This window comes from Vollenhovia emeryi, unplaced genomic scaffold (assembly GCF_000949405.1).
Source record: "Vollenhovia emeryi isolate VEMERY1.0 unplaced genomic scaffold, V.emery_V1.0 DF939155.1, whole genome shotgun sequence".
In the NCBI taxonomy this organism is placed as follows: domain Eukaryota; kingdom Metazoa; phylum Arthropoda; class Insecta; order Hymenoptera; family Formicidae; genus Vollenhovia; species Vollenhovia emeryi.
Window position 1 is genome coordinate 1,015,075 of NW_011967211.1, and position 12,625 is coordinate 1,027,699.

The 12,625-nt window shown below is 37.0% G+C and overlaps 1 protein-coding gene across 5 annotated transcripts in view; it reads left to right on the forward strand.

The window, feature by feature from the left end:
* The window catches only part of LOC105565085, a 24,077-nt gene extending 17,327 nt beyond the window's left edge, over positions 1-6,750 (forward strand). Inside the window, exons 2-8 of one of the 5 annotated variants that reach the window (XM_012017950.1) lie at positions 53-176; positions 361-446; positions 2,691-2,783; positions 3,951-4,016; positions 4,585-4,719; positions 5,315-5,549; positions 6,478-6,750. In XM_012017950.1, coding sequence (XP_011873340.1) covers positions 53-176; positions 361-446; positions 2,691-2,783; positions 3,951-4,016; positions 4,585-4,719; positions 5,315-5,549; positions 6,478-6,623 — 885 coding nt within the window. In that variant the 3' untranslated portion in view covers positions 6,624-6,750. The remainder of the gene's footprint in view (positions 1-52; positions 177-360; positions 447-2,690; positions 2,784-3,950; positions 4,017-4,584; positions 4,720-5,314; positions 5,550-6,477) is intronic. The other 4 variants (XM_012017951.1, XM_012017952.1, XM_012017954.1 and 1 more) reach the window with 4 other exon arrangements.
* Positions 6,751-12,625: the final 5,875 nt, after the last annotated feature.

The following is a 12,625-nucleotide window of genomic DNA, read 5'->3' on the forward strand; positions in this document are numbered from 1 at the left end:
AAATAAATATAAATTAATGACCTCGCCCCCTTGTCGTTTCTCCACACTCTAGATATACTTCGCAATGATAGCGTCGACCGCCGGCTCGATATTTTGGGAGGAGAGTGAATACCTAAGGGGAATCGTGTCCCTGCCGAAATCGACCAGCTTTCTGGAATCGGAGACCATATCGCCGAGTAAGTAGACGGTAGACGGCAAGTAGATATGTAGTTAACGTATACAATCCAATTTTGTCCCGCACAAAGTCTCCCTCGAGTCTCGATCTTAAAGCAAGTTGTCGATCCCCACGCATGGAATTGTCTACATTTTAAGTAGTTCGGCTTCGCTTTAAACGATATTGTATTGCTTACATTGCTTCAGCGACGGTACAATTCAACGGAATGCTGCTTATCTGCTCCTGCTGCGGCGTGCTGTGCAGCCTCCTTCTTTTGTACGGCTTATACAAGGTAGGGCGAAATTGCCGAGGCGACGATTAACGCGTCGCACGATGCCATTTCTAATTTGTAACTTATTGGAGGAGGTACGGGAAATGCGATAGAATTCCATTCGTTCCCATTTCTGTCCGTTACATTAGATCGTTGCGTTAGACTTCGTTATCAAATTAGGTAGGAGATTGCAGTGGTACAATTTTCGTCCGTATTATCTTACACGTAATGTAATTTACGTTAAGCATTTTCCGTTATATTTCTTTATCACGTTTAACGAAACCGTCGAATTTGCATCCTATTGTTTTGCGCAAAACGAAAATCCTTCGTGTACAGTGATGGACAGAATAGTTGCAACACTGTTTTTTTTTAAGAGTTTAGGAACTCGAGAATAAATCGGAAACACTCAAAATGGTTTCGGAACAGCCATCGAGTAAAATATTTCTCGGAGACGTAACCCTCGATCTAAATACATGTTTCTAAACTCATTAAAAAATCATTGTACAGTGATGGACAGAATTGTTGCAACACTGTTTTCAATGAGTTTAGGGATGTGCGTTTAGAATCAGATTCCAAAAAATTTCTCTGACGAAACTTTTACTCGAGAAATAAGTCGGAAACGCTTAAAATGGTTTTGGAATGGCCATCGAGTAAAATATTTCTCGGAGAAGAAGATTTTGAAACGTAACCCTCGAGCTAAATGCGTGTTTCCAAACTCATTTTAAAAAACGTGTTGCAACCATTTTGCTCATCACTGTACCTTTCTCTCTCTCTCCCTCTCTCTCTCTCTCTCTCAAAATGTAGATTCTTGTGCAGGCATTTTCATATCTATTACATTTGCAACTAAACTCAACCGTATGAGAATGCAGTAGCGGATACTTTTGCTCCCTCTTGGCACGTGATAAAACGGTATTATCGCTGCTCCCGAATGGATCGTATGAAAGCTACGAGGTATGACGCACACGCGTTATTCCCGAGAGATACGTGCTATTAGACGTGGAACGGATATTTGAGTAAACAATTCACCGTACACTCTATGTTTAATAAGCTTACTACTACGTTAGACTCGTAACAGAAAGCCCAATTTTTGTCGATTGAACTGGTTTCTCGTCGTAGCTTTGACGTACGTTCTCGAACAGCGTAATCGGGTAATTAATAAAAGACACAATCTCTCTAATAAACTTCTAGTTTCGTTGTAGTTTTCGGACACCGGATCCCTAAATGGCATACATATCTATATTTAAAAGTCTATTTATAATCAGAGGAAAGTCCCCTATTATGAGATAGGATCCTAATATGGGATAGCAGGGTTTCTGTTAAATTAATAGGCTGCACCATCGTTGATTCCACCATGAATTTATCCTTGGAGCGAAATCGGTTTAGTGGAAAATTAATTGTTAAATCGTGTAATATCGTTGCGAAAAAAAGGTTTGCGATTGAACTTAGGTGTTGAAAACCTGCTATCTCATATTAGAAACCTATCTCATAACAGGGGACTTTCCTTTATTAAGTATTTGCCAAGATTACGATAAGAATATATAACGGAAGACGCATATCGATCCTTTATTTTGATCCCTCCCAAGTTTCAGTATACCGACACATTGCTCTCCCATTGACCAGCGTGGTTTTTATGCAGTAACGCATACGCATAACGCGTCAATAACGCGCTACGTAATCCGCTTTGCGTGCGCGACATTATTATAAGCGTTAAACTCACGTGGGCGAACCAGTAAAAAAACGAACGTAGCGAGAACACGTTAAGAATCTTAATTATTCTGAGTACTTGCTTGATACCATGACGAATATCATTAACAAAACAAGCTACAGTGTGCACGCGAAAGGGACGCAACGTGTAAGTATGCATTCATGAATATTAATAACGAGAGACACTGATAACCGGCGAAAGCGAGTGTTACAAAGGATGTTTAATTTGACGGAAATAAATATACTTGGCGCGTTACTCCGCACTGCGTTTTATATTACAGAATCTCCATTAGCACATACCGCGCTTCGTTTTATTCTTTCATTAAAGAATCATTAAGAAAATGCACAGTAATTAAAATTCACAAAATTCTCGGCGCGGCACGGTAACATAATACAGAATAAACGTTCGTGAAACAATTTTTTTACGCGGCTACTATTATACCACGTTTCCATATAAAGTTTTATATTAAGCGATTAATATAAAATTTACTGCTCTAGTATGTGCATAAACTCTTGTGCGAGCTACTTATCATATTTTATATAACATAAATGACTTTTCAGGATTATAAGATGTTGCTGATTCCGTGGATAATCACAGTCATCACGAGCAGCGTCATCGACGTGACGCATTCCTTGTATATGGTCATCGTCACAGTAAGTTTTTAAATTATATCCAATACATTTTTGCGTAATAATAATTGATTACATGACGCGAGGAACATAATAGAAAGCACTTCCGTACGAACTGCCTTAAATACTTGATACTCGATCGAATGATCCGATTATCGCCGGACCAAATTATTCATATCAATGCTTTATTAAATCTTACGATTTATTATTTAGCAAAGTTAATCTTTCGCATGAAAACGGATCGGACGAAAGGTCTCCGAAAGTAAGGATCAATTTAAAAGCTTGTATGTGTGTGTGTAAAAAAAGAAACGTAACTTTGAAATCAAGAAGTAACTTTTTTCAGTTACGTCATCATCGAGCGCATGATTTTCTGAAAATCGACATCTGCTTTGTATGTGCCCTTGGAAAAATTTCCTTTAAATGAAATTAAAGTTTTTAAAAGTAGTCTTTCAAATCTACGAGTTTACTTAAAGAAGTTCAAAGTTTACTTAAGAAATTTCAGAATAATTTTGGATACTTGAAATAATTTTTAGAATAGCCAAGCCTGTCGAAGTCCCTGCTAGAGGGCCGCGCGGCATAGCACTTTTTTTATTATTTATGTATTATAAGTTATATCACATACTTTTCACAATTCTTCAAGTTTTCCTTTAAATTATTAAAGCGAGTTTGAAGTTTACCTCAAATAAAAGTTCAAAGTGTCCGAATTTAATTTGCTTATTTTTTCTTTTTCTAAAGTAAAATTGTAAGGTTTCCTAAGGTACATTTCCCCCCACGGGTGCCTTCAGGCTGTATCTCATATTGAATTTATAATTAATCCAACGCCACGTTCTACGAGGATTATAATTGCAATAAACTTTGGATTCCGGCGTAACCTAACGTTATTAGTAAAATCTTTTGTGTAAAATACGTTTCTCTCACGTATCCCCGTTTCTTCCTTTTGTTCCCCTCTCGTTTTGTCAGCGTTTGAAATTTATGAATACTGGCTGCTTGAAAGGCTCGTAACTATTTTACCGCTGTTCTTTACAAGAGAAATATTAAGCTTAAACTTGATAGTCTTTTAAAATAAATCGTAAAAATGCACTTAACCGAGGACAAGTATACTTATATGATCTTTATAAAATTATTTAAATGCGTTTGTGTACGTGAAGTAAAATTCGTGCGTGTAACTTCTGTAAAATTGGTCTGTTACAGCCTGACTCTTATCATCCGCCGAAACTTATGCTCTACACGCTCAATTTCTTTTTACTTTGTTTAAACGTGAGTATACATTCCGCTAATCTTGATTACATCGTGGCTGCAATCGTCGAAAATTAATACGTTAACTCGTTTAGAAATATAGAAATCTCTTTAAGTTGCCAGTAATAGATAACAATAATTAAGCTTTTTAGTCGACATTAACCGGCCAGTGTTTTAATAAATTTATAGCGAAACTGAGGCAATAGTAGCCTCAATGGTCGAATTGGAGACGCCCGCCTAGAGTGAAGAGAAGTTCAGGTTCAAACCCTGGCCGAGGTAATATTTTTCACAATAAATTTTGTACTGAAACACTGGCCGGTTAATGTCGACTAAAAAGCTCGATTATTGTTTAGAAATATTTAAGATTTATTGTAGAATATTGTACGTGATTCTCGATTCTCGCGGATAATAATTGTACACGTTAGTGGTGGAGAGTGTAAATTTTCTGTAAAATAATAAATGAAGAGCAAAGGATTATAGAACCAGCTGTAAACCAGCTAAATATTGCCGTTGGCAAAATCCACGCATTTACGCGCTGCGCAAAATCTCGTGCTCTTTCGCGCGCGACTGAATACAGATATTATTACAGATGTACTCGGTATTATGTGTCATCTCGCAGTACCAAGAATATTCAGCTGGTCGCGGCACCGCTGCGCACGACTACGAATACAGGGTCAGTATTCCGAAAGTTATGCGGAGGGAGGAACAATGGGATAAGAGAAAAGTTAAGTGAAACTATTCAGTCGTATTGCTCTATTTGCAAACATTTTGTCTCCAGGACGTAGCTATTCATACGCCGAGGTATTGTTCGCAAGCCTCGTAAATGCGACACGATTTCAGAATCGTTTTTTATTAATCGTGCGGACGTTCGTTCGTCGCCGCAACGACGGATAGTCCGGTAAATATAAAAGAGAGGGGAAAAAAACGAAATAAAAGGTCCGAGGTCTAAAAGGAAACATGATTGAATGCTTCCGGAAAGTTGGGAAAGTAATGAAGGGGACACCCGTAGCAACTGTTACGTCAATTATCCCCGTAATCAATATCCCAAGGGAATCGATCGTCAGATTGCGTTATATTTGTAGCGTCCCTCCTTCGTCGAAGGGATGTGTCGCATTGGAGTCTCTACTCATACAAATTATTGTCGTATAAGCAGAGTTGTCGCTTAATCTTGCTAGTTTTCATAAAAATCCATCGTGTACCGATTATAGTCTCTGAGCCTCTTAACGAGCAACCCCTATCGTTGCCTCTCTAAACTCATTGCTATATATATATATGTAAACAAGACCCGCTTTCACGCAATGCATTTACGTCTCATTTAGTACCCTTTGAAGGTTCCAGTAGTGAGATATGTAACTCAAACGGCGACCACGACCGCCACCACGTCCTGTCCAAGTTCACGGAGAGTAACCAATAACGAGACAAAAGCAACACCGACCCAGAGTCCCACAACGTGCCACAATCCTCTGCTATCGGAGAAAAGTCCTACCGGGAGTCGAATATCGAGGAAGCATGTCCAGTTTCCAGATACGTCGGTATCGCCGATAGAAAGGCCAGGTGAGCGATTCACACGTTTCCCATTATGTTTGTTTCGGAAAGAACTAAAAATAAAGTAAGGTAGGGAGAAAGGGCCAGTGCGAGCCAACCGCAAGTGTCCGTGCGAAATTATCCAATGTGGAACTTTTTAATCAATTTATTAAATGTCCAAACGTTTCGACCCATCTTCGGGTCATCCTCGGTGCAGCTGAGTAGACAAATACCATACAACGCTCGAAAGACTACTGTCATCCGAGAGTTATCCTCCGATAAGTTCAAAAAATTCTTTAAATGGTGATTGCCAAAGAAAGAGCGAGAAATATTTAACATTTCGGAACCGAAAGAGGACAATCACGACGAGCAGTATATAACCAAATCCAAAAATTAAGTTACAAATGTATAGAAGCGAGAGGGGAGGAGAAAGGTCGTGTCTTCGCGGGTGAAACATCGCGCTCGCATACGCTCGCAGCACGTGCCATTTTCATAAATCAACCTGCTGAAAAAAAGTCGCGTATCAATTTTCACTTGTCACAGCCCTACTCGCTTGTCACGGAAAATTGGAGTATAGAGCGATTTTGTCTCGCCTCGAATTAAAAAAAATCCCTGAGACAGGGATGCATGAAGTATTTTCGCGGAAAATACATCGCACCTCCGAAATGAAGCTGTCGTAGCTCGAATGTGTGCACGTCTATCAGGAAATTCAAAATCTATTTTCTCGTCACTGAAGATTTACGTGCGTCTGAATAACTTGGAATACAACGGTGTACCCAACATGATGAAATTATGTCTCGTAAAGTTCTCTTTTTTATATCAAAAAAATTATCATTTCGCAGAAAATATTGGATAAACAGAGGCTATTCCCTATGAAACTTTTTGCTGATTACACTTTGCAGTGCAAATAATTGAATGGACGACGCTTTGAAATGTATCCATTATATATGAATTTCAGAAACGCCAGTAGCAGAAATTCCAACAAAATGTTCGCCGAAAATCGAGCATAACGCGAGGACCTGGCTACAACCCAGCGATGCCATAACGATCGCGGTTAACCAATCCTCGTTATCGAGCGACGACGAGCATAATCATTGTTCATGAAAAGTACGGACATGCTCGAAACGCGATTGTTAATAGCCCGAATGTATTTGTGATTGCTGTACAATCTCCGTGGAGGACCTATATTATCATTGTTGTAAATATATCAATGGATTTTTTTATAAAGAAAGTTTACTGATATTTACTTATTTTTCTCCCACTTTACAATAATCCCTTACTAAAAAAGAGATGTTACCAGCGCGAATGTCGTTAATATCGAGGCCCTTCTCCGCGATGCCGATTGATTTTCTCGAAGCGCGATGTGCTTCACTTCTCTTTTAGGTTCAGAGTAAATGAAGGTTTACAATTTAGAAATACTAGACATGACAGAACGCACGCTTCGCGGGCGCTGTTTATGGTCAAGCATTGTGTATTTTTAAGAATTTGTACACACGCGACAAGAGAGAGAGAGAAGTAATTATATGCGCAACGTCACTTTAAAATAAAAAGTAATATGTCACTCACTGATACGAGTCGCAACAGCAAAGTTGTACATCACTAACTATGCCATAGGTATATGAGAAGCGACGGATGCAACGACTTTCTTTTAATTATAACATTATCGACTCTTCGTGTGCACACGTGCCGATTATTCAATTATATGTACGTAAGACAACATTTCACATTTTTCAAAAGGTAAACATGACTGTACAAATACAATTCATTGTGATTTCAAATCTTTTCAGGTTACATCAAATAATTAAAAGTGCCAAACAAATTTTCTTCGTCGAACGGTTTGTAATTGGGAAAGATCAGAATTTATATTAAATGTTAAGAACGTTAGTATTTCATGTTCAAATCGAGCAATATTGAACGAGCATAATCTCAAAATCTACCATTCTCTTTCTTGTCTACTTCTCGTACATTATCTTGTTAATCCAAAAGTTCAACATCAAATTATATTTTCACACAGAGATATTTACAACTATATCTATGTGCCATTATTATATTCATATTATTCTGATGTATCATGTTAATGTTTTGTCTATATTACTTATTTTTCATTGATTTCATATTAAGTTATTACTAAATGTTGCTTATATTAAATAATAATGTGAAATATTGATGAGAGTTACGCATAGTGCCTCTCCCCCACTCTCTTTATGGTATACTACTTTTAAATGTACTAGGTAACATTGAAAAAATTAAATAAAATTAAAGAAAATTATATGTTTTCAGTACAACGCGGAAATAAATTGTGAGAATTAATTACACAATCTATTTAAAAAAAAACACGGAAATCCAGATTTAAACTCTTATATCCCTTTATTTTCAAATCCCTCTTTTCCCGCCTCCCCTGTTCCCTGCAGTAAAAAGCTCACACGTGAAGGCCAACGAAACTCTTTTTTAACAATTTGATATAATTAACCACGAAAACTTCAAGTTGGAATCTCATCATTGCAGGGAAAACGGCGAAATTACAGAGCCTTTATATTTGACAAAAAAGCGCAGACAGCTCGATTTAATCCCCCTCTTCATTGTGGGAATCCACTCTCACACCTTGATGTGGAAAAATGAGAATTGTGCAATGTAACTGTGAGGATCTATCCATACAGAATGTTTGATACAAATATGAATTATAATTACTCATACTAGCTAGATCTTAGAAATGATTACGAGCACGTCTCTGACCTGATTAAAAAATGTATGAAAATACTAATTCACTGTTAAATCAGTTCAAAAATATGATGGTAAACATTTAAATTTAATATGATAAAAAAATCCTGGTTAACATATCATTTCATGCATGTGTAAAACATTTTATATATGTATATTTGTATTACACTCATAATGTATCAAAGACGTGTATATATGTATATATGTACATACGTACATACATATACACATATAAAAGCTATTCCGTAAAAGCTGTACGCTCATTGGATTATGCGTGGCCGGTAAGACGCGACACGTGAAGCTCAGTGGAAATACACCCTTAGCAATTCGTTCATATTTCTTATGGTTTCTGTGCACAGAACGCGGAAACGCTTGTTGTCGCTATGAATAATTGTCGCTATCTTTTTTTCATCTTATCATTTAAGAAGAGACAGGGAATCAATTAACCCTCGGTTAACAGTTAACCGATATTTGTGAAACTGGCTCTAGGTTCATAGTCCGGAGATCTGGACTAGCTGCACTAGTTCAAAGCTTATCTTTTTCCTTCCACATTAGAAGGAGAAAGATAAACTCTGTACTAGTGCAGCCAGTTAGAAGTCAGCTACAATGAACAGACCCTAGGTTTGTTCGTGTTGCTTGCATCTGTTGCACTTAGAATCTCCGTTTGCTCTCTCCCTCCCCAAGTCAAATTTATACTCTTAAGTCTTTCCCATTGCTCCTATTGCCATTTATTTATTTTAATTATTAATATCAATTTTATATAATTATTTTGTCTGTAACAAAACTATCAAATTATATCCCCCTGACCCTGCTTACAACAATTCCTACCTACCCGCATTCCAATTTATATCCAATCCTATGTATCCGTTTTATTACCTACGCGTGTCGAAACCTAACAAATCTACAAATTTTTAATTAAAACCGCGACCCGATTTTATTAGGGATATGATTTTGCGTTTTTACTCGTGCGCGATTGGGATTTAAATTATATTTTTCGAGTCTCGCATACATGCGAGAAAATATGCAGAAGAAAAACCCACCCAACTAAAAAAGCAATTTTATACATATATTCCATAATTCATTTTCGTGGTCAATGCGGACCACTTACTTCGTTGAATGCATTCGCCTTTCGTTGGGCCAGATTGGACCTACCTTTCGTCGCTCCTGGCCATATGATCTGGTCACATTTTGACCAGACCCCAATAGGAAAGAGGAAAACTCTTTCCATTGTCGATTTATCATTATCGACAAATGTTACACGTTCGATTCGAATAATGAGCGAGCGTCGAGCGTATCGAATACGATAAAGAAATTAATTAGAAAAATATTTCTTTGTAAAAAATGGTTGTGTAAAATTAATCGAATATATTTTCAATATTCCGCTATTTAACTACGTTATTTAATTTAAAATATAGACCGGTTGTTTCTTTGTAATTGAATTCTTTCAACGCGAAATCTTAAGTCAAATATAATACCAAAAAAATGTATTTTACGTTACATGTGTACCGATTTCAATAATATCCCGAGAAAACTTGAAATTAATAATAATGTGAATAAAATTTAAAAATTAATAAGGAAACTGTCTCGATACAAAACCGATTACAAAAACCGACCGCGAAAACCGACCGCGAAAACTGAATATACGTGTGACTGTGTCGCTCATTCAATACTACCATGCAATATTACCAAGCAATACATTGAATCCGGAAAATCATTCTATGGGTGCACCCTCAGAAAAAATTTGTGTTACCGAGACAAAAATATTCTTGACGCATTTCTATTTCTCACAAGTTCATTTAGTATAAAAATAGAAGAATCCTCGGTTTCACGATGTTTATTCAATCTCATATTATATTATTTTGTAAGTAATATTAAATCGAACATAAACACATAATGGGTATAGATGAGCCGTAAAACAGTACAATAAAATAAACGTATGCTAAGATAAATGTAATTAATATTCATAAAATTCTTTTGTTAAATAAATTTGGAATATGTCAAGCGATAAGAAGATTATTTCTGTCTCTCTTCCGTTTATATTTATAAATACAAAATTTTTATGATCAATATTAAATAAGAAACCGGCGTGCCATAGACGAGCAATAAATCGACCAATAAATGCATGATCTTCAGGATTCAATGTCTATCTGATTCAAGTCTATGCATTTCAATATACTGAGAAATAAATAAAATACTGAGAAAAATTTCTATCGGTTAAATTGATAATTGTGCTTCCGATGAGAAATTAATTATTTTTCCTAATTAAGTTTTCCGATTAAATTGTGGATATATTCGATGAAATATATCTAATAAACTTGCAGTTACTGCACTGACAAAAAAATATCTTAATCTAAAAAAATATTACTTTACTCAAGAAAATTATTCATTTAAAAAATTATAAACAAATTAAAACATACATATCTTTAATTTAAGTATTTATTAAATATGAAATAGTAGATAATTTTTAATTAAAAAAATTTTACTTCGATTCTATCAAATGTTTACCAAAAAGAAGTTTTACAGCGAAGAAAATTGGATTTCTTATTTGAAAAAAACAATGATTTCATTTAACTTTTCTCTATCTCTCCTCTATCTTAATTATTCTCTATCTCAATCTTTAGTTGAATGTAGAAAATGTAATGATATAAATTAATTTACTTAATGTAATACACAAACTTACTTGAAATTTTATATCTTTATTTAAATAGAATAAATATTTACTTTAGTAAAAAAATAATTTTAAGTAAATCTATTTACTTTGTTTAAAATAATTCTTTTGTCAGTGCGGTGAAAGTTTCATCGAACAAACATATAAGTTTGTTAATATGCAATTGAATTGTCCGATTAGGTAGGCCAAGATATTTTTCTCATTCAAAGTAATGAATCTATGATATTTTATACATTTGTAATGTATAACGGTCTCAATATTTAATATATCTGCGTACAATCGGAGATGCACAGTTTGTTTTATTAATAATGATATTGATAAAGCAGTATATTTTTCCCAGGTGTTCACATTATTTATTTATTAAATATCAAATAGTAGATCATTTTTAATTTAAAAAATTTTACTTTAATTCTATAAAATGTTTACCAAAATATAAGTTTTACCGCGAAGAAAATTGGATTTCGTTTATTCCCTGAGAATTTTGTATAGCCATCATAGATTCATTACCTCGATTTATATGATAAGCTTTACTTCTCACTCACCCCACAGCAGTAAAACTGCGACGCCTCATCGTCCTGCAACGCACAAATGGAAGATTCAAATTAGTATACTTGAAGGACGCAACATTAAGAAAAAAGGCCTAATACTTTTTCACGAAATACACGCGAATACCATTATTCGCGGTACATTTCAACTACCGTGAATAAGGACTGTATAATTTCCGAAAAAAAATCTTCCGCGAACGTAAATTTTCGTTCAACAGGCAAAAAAATCCTTTGCTACTTCGTACGCGCAATTGTTTCGGCCGGTACTCGTGGGCGTTTTTTGCCAAGGGCACAGTGTTAAGGCCTTTACACATAAAATTCCGTAAGGACGTAAAACGTAAGTGTAAGAAAATCGATCAATCACAGTCGAGAACGTAAGGCAATAACGCAAGCAAATACAATCTGTTGATTTTCTTACGCTTACGTTTTACGTCCTTACGAAATTTTATGTGTGAAGGCCTTTACGCTGTATCACATTGTGTCCTTGCTGGAAAACGCCCCGTGCGAGTCGTTCGAACGGGGGCGAATGAACGAAAAGGAGAGCGAAAGCAATCTGCGAAATGGAGTTAACATGAGAATAATGTATGGACAATTATATTCACCTGAGGCTTACTGCGATGACGCCCGATGCCTCTCCCAGGCCGCCGCTTCCTCTCAGATTGGCACTGGCACGACACAACACAACACTCGCGATCGCGTCACTCCCGGCGCTATTCGTCGTAGACCCCATTGCAACGAGAGCAAGAGACGCGATCGCGCGAACGCGATCGATGGCGTCGCGCAAGTTGACGGGAACGTTTCGGCGAAAAGGACCGCGGGGCTCACCTCGCGCGTTTCCCCGAGAAAGGCGACCGAATGCGGGCGTCAACGTCTCTCTTGCCGCGCGTCACGCGTGAAATTCTACACTCGCGAGGAGACACGAACTGAAATCGCGGCCCGGTGTATTCGCGTCGCGCGAGGATACGGCGGCGCGACGGCGACGATACGGCAGATTCCCGGCTTCTCGCGAGATACGCGTCTCGGTGGATCGTCGACGCACGAGTGTCGGATCGGCGCGATTACTAACTTGATTGGACACAACGTCCACTCCCGGCGCTATTCGTCGCGGACTCCATTGCAACGAGAGTAAGAGACGCGATCGCGCGAACACGATCGATGGCGTCGCGCAAGTTGGC